This window comes from Pseudophryne corroboree, chromosome 1, assembly GCF_028390025.1.
Source record: "Pseudophryne corroboree isolate aPseCor3 chromosome 1, aPseCor3.hap2, whole genome shotgun sequence".
Lineage (NCBI taxonomy): Eukaryota > Metazoa > Chordata > Amphibia > Anura > Myobatrachidae > Pseudophryne > Pseudophryne corroboree.
In genome coordinates, this window is record NC_086444.1 from 1,042,057,272 (window position 1) to 1,042,068,879 (window position 11,608).

At 59.1% G+C, this 11,608-nt stretch overlaps 1 protein-coding gene across 1 annotated transcript; it reads left to right on the plus strand.

The window, feature by feature from the left end:
• Nucleotides 1-2,451: 2,451 nt before the first annotated feature.
• On the plus strand, nucleotides 2,452-3,981 carry LOC135050360 (uncharacterized protein DDB_G0286299-like; the record flags this gene model as incomplete). Its single annotated transcript, XM_063956820.1, has 3 exons — nucleotides 2,452-2,532; nucleotides 2,682-3,011; nucleotides 3,568-3,981. Coding segments are annotated over 3 exons (798 nt in total), but the record flags the coding sequence as incomplete, so codon positions are not given.
• Between the last annotated feature and the right edge of the window lie 7,627 nt (nucleotides 3,982-11,608).

Below are 11,608 nucleotides of genomic sequence, written 5' to 3' on the forward strand. Positions count from 1 at the left end.
TTCGAGGGACTATACAACAAAAGGCCACCAGACTTATCCAGACACCGAAACTTAGATTTCAGCACACCAAAACATCTTTCTATCACATTCTGCGTGGACTTATGTGCATGATTGTAATTGTGTTCAGCAGGGGTATCAGGTCGGGACAATGGAGTTAGAAGCCAAGAGAAACAGCCATATCCTCCATCACCTAAAAGACAGATATAGTAACGTGATTCATGTTAAGATACAGCAACACATAAGTAACACACTGTGGGGCAGATGTATTAACCTGTAGAAGGCATAAGGAAGTGATAAACCAGTGATATGTGCAAGGTAATAAAGGCAGCGGACAATCTGTTCCTAAATGTTCATTTACATATTGGAGCTGATTGGCTGGTGCCTTTATCACCTTGCACATATCACTGGTTTCTCACTTCCTTATGCCTTCTACAGGTTAATACATCTGCCCCTGTATTTGGACAAAGTATACGCAGGCCTACTCATATCAAATTACATACCAAGCAGCCATCCATCTGGCATTTGTCCGTCCTCAAACTTATCAAAGAGGGATGACTGACTGAGGATGAAGGAGTCATGGCAGCCCCCAGGGTAACCAGCAACAACACTCATTATTTTGAGATTTGCATCACAAACCACCTGCACATTTGTGGAGTGTTCTTGATGGCGATTAGTATATATGTGCTGCCTGCCCCTAGGTGGTCTCAGCTGAATGTGTGTGCAATCTTTGTCTCCAAGCACATTGGGCATGCCAGCCAGCTCATAGAAATCTACCCTGACGGCATGCCACTGAGACTCCTGGGTAGGGAAGCAGATTGAGGCATCGATGTGGGGCTGCAAAACAGCCAACACCTGTGTGTATATTTGAAAGAACAATAAACATGAGATTTTACGACAGAACTGTCCACCGAGAAATTAAAACAAAAACAAAAAAGAAGAGGTAGTTAGGTATACATCAACTTTGTTAATATTCTCGACAATGAGGGCTGTGAGATTCCTATGACATCCCCAGACACAGCCTGAAAGCTACCAGTAGCCATAAAGTGCAACACAGCCATGAGTTTGTGCAGGCCTAAGACAAAGCGAGAGCGTGCTGTCTCAGGGTCTAGGCCCAGTTTGAAAAGGTCATACAGACGGAAAATGTTGTTACGATTTAGACGGAACATCTGTATGACCATATCATCGGACAATGCATTCAAGTTTTAACGCCTCCTAAAAAACGAGGCCTGCGCAGCCTCCGCGGAACCTGTACAACCTGCTGACCATGTTCAGTTTGTTGGCCCTGGTTACTTACAGGCTGATGTCTGAGTCTGAGGAATCCCACAGCACACAAAATATCACTAGTCCACAGTCCTGCTGCCATTTCTGAGTGTAGGTGGATTGAATTGGGCCTAACATCCTTTTATAGGCATCCGTATTCAGGTGTGATTGATTTTTGAGTTGCAACACATGTAAACACGCCTGAAAAAAGCAGGTCTATTTTTTTGCCGCTTTTATTAACGATTCGCAAAAAAATACGACCGCATTTGAGTACTCAGAGACTAACACCCAAATACGAAAATGAATAGTGAATTCCCGTATTGTATGAAATAACCGCCGCGTTTGACCGATGGTCTATACATTCGTATTTCTGAACTTTGCAAATCAAACCATCACGAATAGTCCAAACACTGCCGAGATTGGTGCTTAGTGAATTTCCGGATTGGGACTTAGAAAAAAAAAACACAAATCAGGCAAACTCGGATTTTTAGTAAATATAGGCCCAAGAGGTAGTAGAGGACCCGCCGGACCAAGAGGATGAAGAGTCCCCGTCGGACTGAGAGGATGAAGAGGACCCGCCAGACCAAGAGGACCCGCCAGACCAAGAGGACCCGCTGGACCAAGAGGACCCGCTGGACAAAAAGGAACCGTCGGACCGAGAAGACCCATCGGACCAAGAAGACCTGCCAGACCGAGGAGGTCCCGCCGGACCAAGGAAGACCCGCCAGACCAAAGAGGACCCACTGGACCAAGGTGGACTCGCCGGACCAAGAGGATGAAGAGGACCTGCCGGACCAAGTTGGTCCCGCCGGACCAAGAGGATGAATAGGACCCACCGGACCAAAGAGGACCCGCCGGACCAAGAGGATGAATAGGACCCACCGGACCAAGGAGGACCGGCCGAACCAAAGAGGACCCGCCGGACCAAGGAGGACCCACCGGACCAAGGAGAACCCGCCGGACCAAGGAGGACCCACCGGACCAAGGAGACAAAGAGGACCCGTGTGACCAAGAGGACAAAGAGGAACCATGGGACCAAAAGGACAAAGAGGACCCGTGGGACCAAGAGGACCCGTCGGACCAAGAGGAGGAAGAGGACCCGCCAGACATGAGGAAGATGACCTGCCGGACCAAGAGGAACCGCCGGACCAAGAGGACCCGTCGGTCGGACCAAGAGGATAAAGAGGACCTGTAGGACCAAGAGGTCGAAGAGGACCCGTCGGACCAAGAGGACCCGTCGGACCAAGAGGACCCGTCGGACCAAGAGGACCCGTCAGATCAAGAGGACACGTCGGACCAAGAGGAGGGAGAGGACCCGCCAGACCCAGAGGACCCGTCGGAACCAAGGAGGACCCATCGGAACCAAGAGGACTTAGAGGACCCGTAGGACCAAGAGGATGAAGAGGACCCGTGGGACCAAGGAGACCCGCCGGACCAAGGGGACCCACCGGTCGGACCAAGAGGATAAAGAAGACCCGCCGGACCAAGAGATCGAAGAGGACTCGTGGGACCAAGAGGAGAAAGAGGACCCATGGGACCAAGAGGAGAAAGAGGACCCATGGGACCAAGAGGACCAAGAGGAACCACCGGACAAAGAGGACCTGCCGGACCAAGAGGAACCGCCGAAACAAGAGGAACCGCCGGACCAAGTGGACTCGCTGATCCAAGAGGACCCGCCGGACCAAGAGGACCCGCCGGACCAAGAGGAACAGCCGAACCAAGAGGATCCACCGGACCAAGAGGACCCATCGGTCAGACCAAGAGGTAGAAGAGGACCCACCAGACCAAGAGGACCCGTCGGTTGGACCAAGAGGTAGAAGAGGACCCGTCGGACCAAGAGGACCTGTCGGACCAAGAGGACCCATCAGTCTGACCAAGAGGATAAAGAGGAACCGCCGGACCAAGAGGTCGAACTGGACCCGTGGGACCAAGAGGACCCGTGAAACCAAGAGGAGGAAGGGAACCCATCGGACCAAGAGGACCCGTCGGACCAAGAGGTTCCGTCGGTCAGACCAAGAGGTAGAAGAGGACCCGTCTGACCAAGAGACCCGTCGGACCAAGAGGACCCGTTGGACCAAGACAAAAAAGAGGACCATGCGGACCAAGAGGTCGAAGAGGACCCGTCGGTCGGACCAAGAGGACCTGTCGGTCGGACCAAGAGGACCCGTCGGTCAGACCAAGAGGATCAGTCGGTCGGACCAAGAGGATAAAGAGGACCCGCCGGACCAAGAGGTCGAAGAGGACCCACGGGACCAAGAGGAGAAAGAGGACCCGTAAGCCCAAGAGAAGTGGACCCGTGGGACCAAGAGGACCCGCCAGACCAAGATGACCAAGGGTAACCGCCGGACCAAGAGGACCTGCCGGACCAAGAGGAACCGCCGGACCGAGAGGAACCGCCGGACCGAGAGGACCCGCCAAACCAAGAGGACCCGCCGGACCAAGAGGACCCGCCAGACCAAGAGGAACCGCCAAACCAAGGGGAACCGCCAGACCAAGAGGACCCGTCGGTCGGACCAAGAGGTAGAAGAGGACCCGCCGGACCAAGAGGACCGGTCAGTCGGACCAAGAGTCAGAAGAGGTCCCGTCAAACCAAGAGGACTCACCGGACCAAGAGGAGGAAGAGGACCCGTGGGACCAAGAGGAGGAAGAGGACCCGCCGGACCAAGAGGATCCGTCGGTCAGACCAAGAGGTAGAAGAGGACCCGACGGATCAAGAGGACCCGTCGGATCAAGAGGACCCGTCAGACCAAGAGGTCGAAGAGGACCCGTTGGTCGGACCAAGAGGACCCGTCGGTCGGACCAAGAGAACCTGTCGGTCGGACCAAGTGGACCCGTCGGTCGGACCAAGTGGACCCGTCGGTCGGACCAAGAGGACCCGTCGGTTGGACCAAGAGGATAAAGAGTCCCCGTCGAACCAAGAGGATGATGAGGACCCGCCGGACCAAGGAGGACCCGCCGGACCAAGGAGGACCCGCCGGACCAAGGAGGTCCCGCCAGACCAAGAGGATGAAGGGGACCCGCCGGACCAAGAGGATGAAGAGGACCTGCCGGACCAAGGAGGAGCCGCCGGACCAAAGAGGACCCGCCAAACCAAGAGGATCAAGAGGACCCACCGGACCGAGGACCCGCCGTACCAAGAGGACCCGCCGGACAAAGGAGGACCCGCCGGACCAAGAGGATGAAGAGGACCCGCCAGACCAAGAGGATGAAGAGGACTCTCCGGACCAAGAGGACCTACCGGACCAAGAGGATGATGAGGACCCGCCGGACTAAGAGGATGAAGAGGACCCGCTGGACCAAGGTGGACTCGCCAGACCAAGATGGACTTGCCGGACCAAGATGGACTCGCCGGACCGAGATGACCTGCTGGACCAAGAGGATCCGCCGGACCAAGAGGATGATGAGGACCCGCCGGAATAAGGAGGTCCCGCCGGACCAAGAGGATGAAGAGGACCCGCTGGACCAAGGAGGACCCGCCGGAACAAAGAGGACCCGCTGGACCAAAGAGGACCCACCGGACCAAAGAGGACCCACTGGACCAAGGTGGACTCGCCGGACCAAGAGGATGAAGAGGACCCGACGTACCAAGAGGATAAATAGGACCCGCCGGACCAAGGAGGACCCGCTGGACCAAAGAGGACCCGCCAGACCCAGAGGACCCGTCGGACCAAGAGGACAAAGAGGACCCGCCAGACCCAGAGGACCCGTCGGAACCAAGGAGGACTCATCGGAACCAAGAGGACCCATAGAACCAAGAGGATGTAGAGGACACACCGGACCAAGGGGACCCACCGGACCAAGGGGACCCACCGTACTAAGAGGACCCACCGGACCAAGAGGATGAAAAGGCCCCGTCGGACCAAGAGGACCCGCCGGACCAAAAGGACCAGCCGGACCTAGAGGACCCGCCGGACCAAGAGGATGAAGAGGACCCGCCAGACCAAAGAGGACCCACCGGACCAAGAGGATGAAGAGGACCCGCCTGACCAAGGAGGTCCTGGCGGACCAAGAGGATGAAAAGGACCCGCCGTACCAAGGAGGACCAGTCGGACCAATGAAAACAGCCGGACAAGAGGATCCACCGGACCAAGGAGGACCCTCCGGACCTAAAGGATGAAGAGAACCTGCCGGACCAAGAGGATGAAGCAGACCCACCGGACCAAGGAGGACCTGCCGGACCAAGGAGGACCCGCCAGACCAAGAGGATGAAAAGGACCTGTCGGACCAAGAGGACCCCTTGGACCAAGAGGACGAAGAGGACCCACAAGACCAAGAGGACCCACCGGACCAAGAGAATGAAGAGGATCCGCCGGACCAAGGGGACCCGCCGGACCAAGGTGGACTCACTGGAACAAGAGGACCCGCCAGACCAAGAGGATGAAGAGGACCCGCCGGACCAAGGAGTTCCCGCTGGACCAAGAGGATGAAGAGGACCCGCCAGAAAAAGGAGGAACCGCCGGACCAAAGAGGACCCGCCGGACCAAGAGGATGAAGAGGACCCGCCGGACCAAGGAGGTGCCGCCGGACCAAGAGGATGAAAAGGACCCGCCGGACCAAGGAGGACCAGCCGGACCAATGAAAACAGCCGGACAAGAGGATCCGCCAGACCAAGAAGGACCCACCGGACCAAGGAGGACCCGCCGGACCAAGGAGGACCCGCCGGACCTAAAGGATGAAGAGGACCTGCCAGACCAAGAGGATGAAGAAGACCCGCCTTACCAAGGAGGACCCGCCGGACCAAGGAGGACCTGCCGGACCAAGGAGGACCCGCCAGACCAAGAGGATTAAGAGGACCCGCAGATCAAGAGGACCCCTCGGACCAAGAGAACGTAGAGGAACCGCCAGACCAAGAGGACCCACCGGACCAAGAGGACGGACCCACTGGACCAAGAAGACCCGTCGGACCAAGAAGACCCGCCGTTCCCAGAGGACAAAGAGGACCCGTGGGACCAAGAGGACAAAGAGGACCCATGGGACCAAGAGGACAAATATGACCCGCGGGACCAAGAGGACCCGCTGGACTAAGAGGACCCGTGGGACCAAGAGAGCCCGTCGGACCAAGAGGACCCGTTGGACCAAGAGGAGGAAGAGGACCCGCCAGACCAAGAGGAAGATGACCAGCCGAACCAAGAGGACCCGCCGGACTAAGAGGAATCGCCGGATCAAGAGAGCCGCCGGACCAAGAGGACCCGCCGGACCAAGAGGACCTGTCGGTCGGACCAAGAGGATAAAGAGGACCCGTAGGACCAAGAGGTCGAAGAGTACCCGTCGGACCAAGAGGACCCGTCGAACCAAGAGGAACCGTAGGTCGTACCAAGAGGTAGAAGAGGACCTGTCGGACCAAGAGGACCCGTCGGACCAAGAGGAGGGAGAGGACCCGCCGGACCCAGAGGAACCGTCGGAACCAAGGAGGACCCATCGGAACCAAGAGGACGTAGAGGACCAAGAGGATGAAGAGGACCCATGGGACCAAGGGGACCCACTGGACCAAGGGGATCCGCCATACCAAGGAGACCCGCCATTCCAAGGGAACCAGCCGGACCAAGGGAACCCACCAGTCGGACCAAGAGGATAAAGAGGACCCGCCGGACCAAAAAGGTCGAAGAGGACCCATGGGACCAAGAGGACCCGTGGGAGAAAGAGGACCCGTGGGACCAAGAGGAGAAAGAGGACCCGTGGGACCAAGAGGACCCGCCAGACCAAGATCGCCAAGAGGAACCGCCGAACCAAGAGGAACCGCCACACCAAGAGGACCCGTGGGACCAAGAGGAGGAAGAGGACCCGCCAGACCAAGAGGAAGTTGACCCGTCGGACCAAGAGGACCCGTCGGACCAAGAAGAACCGCCGCATCAAGAGGACCCGCCGAACCAAGAGGACCTGCCGGACCAAGAGGACCCGTCGGTCAAACCAAGAGGACCCGTAGGACCAAGAGGTCGAAGAGTACCCGTCGGACCAAGAGGACCATCGTTCGGACCAAGAGGTAGAAGAGGACCCGTCGGACCAAGAGGACCCGTCGGACCAAGAGGAGGGAGAGGACCCGCCGGACCAAGAGGAACCGTCGGAACCAAGGAGGACCCATCGGAACCAAGAGGACGAAGAGGACCCATAGGAACAAGAGGATGAAGAGGACCCATGGGACCAAGGGGACCCACCGGACCAAGGGGACCCGCCGGACCAAGGGAACCTGCCGGTCGGACCAAGAGGATAAAGAGGACCCGCCGGTCCAAAAGGTCGAAAAGTACCCATGGGAGAAAGAGGACCCATGGGACCAAGAGGAGAAAGAGGACCCGTGGGACCAAGTGGAGAAAGAGGACCCGTGGGACCAAGAGGACCCACCAGACCAAGATGACCAAGAGGAACCGATGGACCAAGAGGACCCGCCGGACCAAGATAACCAAGAGGACCCGCCGGACCAAGAGGACCCGCCGGACCAAGAGGACCCGCCGGACCAAGAGGATCCGCCGGACCAAGAGGACCCGCCGAACAAAGAGGAACCGCCAGACCAAGAGGATGAAGAGGCCTCGTCGGACCAAGAGGGCCCGACGGACCAAAAGTACCCGCCGGACCAAGAGGACCCCCCGGACCAAAAGGATCCGCCGGACCAAGATGACGGACCCGCCGGACCGAGAGTTACCGTCAGACCAAAAAGACCCGCCGGACCAAGGAGGTCCCGCCGGACCAAGGAGGTCCCGCCAGACCAAGAGGATGAAGAGGACCCGCCATACCAAGGAGGTCACGCCGGACCGAGGACCCGTTGGACCAAGAGGACAAAGAGGACCCGCCGGACCAAGGACGACCCGCCTGGTCAAGAAAGACCTGCCGGACCAAGAGGATGAAGAGGACCTACCAGACCAAGAGGATGAAGAGGACCCACCAGACCAAGGAGGACCAGCCAGACCAAGAGGATGAAGAGGACCCACCAGACCAAGAGGATGAAGAGGACCCACCAGACCAAGGAGGACCCACCGGACCAAGGAGGACCCGCCAGACCAAGAGGATGAAGAGGACCCGCCAGACCAAGGAGGACCAGCCGGACCAAGAGGATGAAGAGGTTCCGCTGGACCAAGGAGGACCCACCGGACCAAGGAGGACCCACCAGACCAAGAGGATGAAGAGGAACCCTCGGACCAAGAGGATGAAGAGGACCCCTCGGACCAAGAGGACAAAGAGGACCTGCGGATCCAAGAGGACCCGCCGGACCAAAAGGACCCGCCGGACCAAGAGGATGAAGATGACCCGCCGGACCAAGAGGACCTGCCGCACCAAGGAGGACCCTCCGGACAAAGAGTATGAAAAGGACCCACCGGACCAAGAGGATGAATAGGACCCGCCGGACCAAGGAGGACCCGCCGGACCAAGAGGATGAAGAGGACCTGCCGGACCAAGGAGGACCTGCCAGACCAAGTAGGATCCGCCAGACCAAGGAGGACCCACCAGACCAAGAGGATGAAGAGGACCTGCCGGACCAAGAGGACCCCTTGGACCAAGAGGATGAAGAGGACCCCTCGGACAAAGAGGACGAAGAGGACCCGCCAGACCAAGAGGACCCGCCGTACCAAGAGGATCCGCCGGACCATGAGGATGAAGAGAACCCGCCGGACCAAGAGGTCCCGCCGGACCAAGGTGGACTCACCGGAACAAGAGGACCCGCCAGACCAAGAGGATGAAGAGTACCCGCCAGACCAAGGAGGTACCGCCTGACCAAGAGGATGAAGAGCACCCACCAGACCAAGGAGGACCCGCCGGACCAAGGAGGACCAACCGTACCAAAGAGGACCCACTGGACCAAAGAAGACCCGCCGGACCAAGAGGATGAAGAGGACCCACCGGACCAAGGAGGTCCCACCGGACCAAGAGGATGAAAAGGACCCACCAGACCAAGGAGGACCCGCCGGACCAATGAAAATTGCCGGACAAGAGGACCCACCGGACCAAGGAGGACCCGCCAGACCAAGAGGACCCGCCAGACCAAGAGGACCCCTCGGACCAAGAGAACGAAGAGGACCCGCCGGACCAAGAGGACCCGACGGACCAAGAGGACGGACCCACCGGACCAAGAGGAACCATCGGACCAAGAGGATCCGTCGGACCAAGAAGACCCGTCAGACCAAGAAGACCTGCCGGACCAAGAGAGTTCCCGCTGGACAAAGGAGGTCGCGCCGGACCAAGGAGGTCCTGCCGGACCAAGAGGATGAAGAGGACCTGCCGGACCAAGAGGACCCGCTGGACCAAGAGGACCCGCCGAACCAAGAGGACCCGCAGGAAAAAAAGGACGGACCTGCCAGACCAAGAGGACTGACCCGACGGATCTAGAGGATGGACCCGCCGGACCAAGATGACGGACCCGCCGGCAAAGAGGAACCGTCTGACCAAGAAGACCCGTCGGACCAAGAAGACCCGCCGGACCAAGGTGGTCCCTCCGGACCAAGAAGAGAAAGAGGACCAGTGGGACCAAGTGGACCCGCCAGACCAAGATAACCAAGAGGAACCACCGGACCAAGAAGACCCGCCGGACCAAGAGGAACCGCCGGACCAAGAAGATCCGCCGGACCAAGAGGACCCGCCGAACCAAGAGGACCCGCCGAACCAAGAGGAACCGCCGAACCAAGAGGACCCGCCAGACCAAGAGGACCCACCAGACCAAGAGGATGAAGAGGCCTTGTCGGACCAAGAGGACCCGTCGGACCAAAAGTAACCGCCGGACCAAGATGACCCACTGGACTAAGAGGATGAAGAGGACCCGTCGGACCGAGAGGATGAAGAGGACCCGCCGGACCAAGAGGACCCGCTGGACCAAGAGGACCCGCCGGACAAAAAGGGAGGACCCGCCGGACCAACAGGATCCGCCGGACCAAGATGACGGACCCGCCGGACCAAGAGGAACCGTCGGACCAAGAAGACCCGCCGGACCAAGGAGGTCCCGCTGGACCAAGAGGATGAAGAGGACCCGCCATACCAAGGAGGTCACGCCGGACCGAGGACCCGTTGGACCAAGAGGACGAAGAGGACCCGCCGGACCAAGGAGGACCCGCCTGGTCACGGAGGACCCGCCGGACCAAAAGGATGAAGAGGACCCACCAGACCAAGAGGATAAAGAGGACCCGCCAGACCAAGGAGGACCAGCCGGACCAAGAGGATGAAGAGGACCCGCCGGACCAAGGAGGACCCGCCGGACCAAGGAGGACCCGCCAGACCAAGAGGATGAAGAGGACCTGCCGGACCAAGAGGAACCCTCGGACCAAGAGGATGAAGAGGACCCCTCGGACGAAGAGGACAAAGAGGACCTGCCGGTCCAAGAGGACCCGCCGGACCAAGAGGACCCGCCGGACCAAGAGGATGAAGAGGACCCGCCGGACCAAGGAGGACCCTCCGGACCAAGAGTATGAAAAGGACCCACCGGACCAAGAGGATGAAGAGTACCCGCCAGACCAAGGAGGTACCGCCTGACCAAGAGGATGAAGAGCACCCACCAGACCAAGGAGGACCCGCCGGTCCAAGGAGGACCAACCGTACCAAAGAGGACCCACTGGACCAAAGAAGATCCGCCGGACCAAGAGGATGAAGAGGACCCACCGGACCAAGGAGGTCCCACCGGACCAAGAGGATGAAAAGGACCCGCCAGACCAAGGAGGACCCGCCGGACCAATGAAAATTGCCGGACAAGAGGACCCACCGGACCAAGGAGGACCCGCCAGACCAAGAGGACCCGCCAGACCAAGAGGACCCCTCGGACCAAGAGAACTAAGAGGACCCGCCGGACCAAGAGGACCCGACGGACCAAGAGGACGGACCCACCGGACCAAGAGGAACCATCGGACCAAGAGGATCCGTCGGACCAAGAAGACCCGTCAGACCAAGAAGACCTGCCGGACCAAGAGAGTTCCCGCTGGACAAAGGAGGTCGCGCCGGACCAAGGAGGTCCTGCCGGACCAAGAGGATGAAGAGGACCTGCCGGACCAAGAGGACCCGCTGGACCAAGAGGACCCGCCGAACCAAGAGGACCCGCAGGAAAAAAAGGACGGACCTGCCAGACCAAGAGGACGGACCCGACGGATCTAGAGGATGGACCCGCCGGACCAAGATGACGGACCCGCCGGCAAAGAGGAACCGTCGGACCAAGAAGACCCGTCGGACCAAGAAGACCCGCCGGACCAAGGTGGTCCCTCCGGACCAAGAAGAGAAAGAGGACCAGTGGGACCAAGAGGACCCGCCAGACCAAGATAACCAAGAGGAACCACCGGACCAAGAAGACCCGCCGGACCAAGAGGAACCGCCGGACCAAGAAGATCCGCCGGACCAAGAGGACCCGCCGAACCAAGAGGACCCGCCGAACCAAGAGGAACCGCCG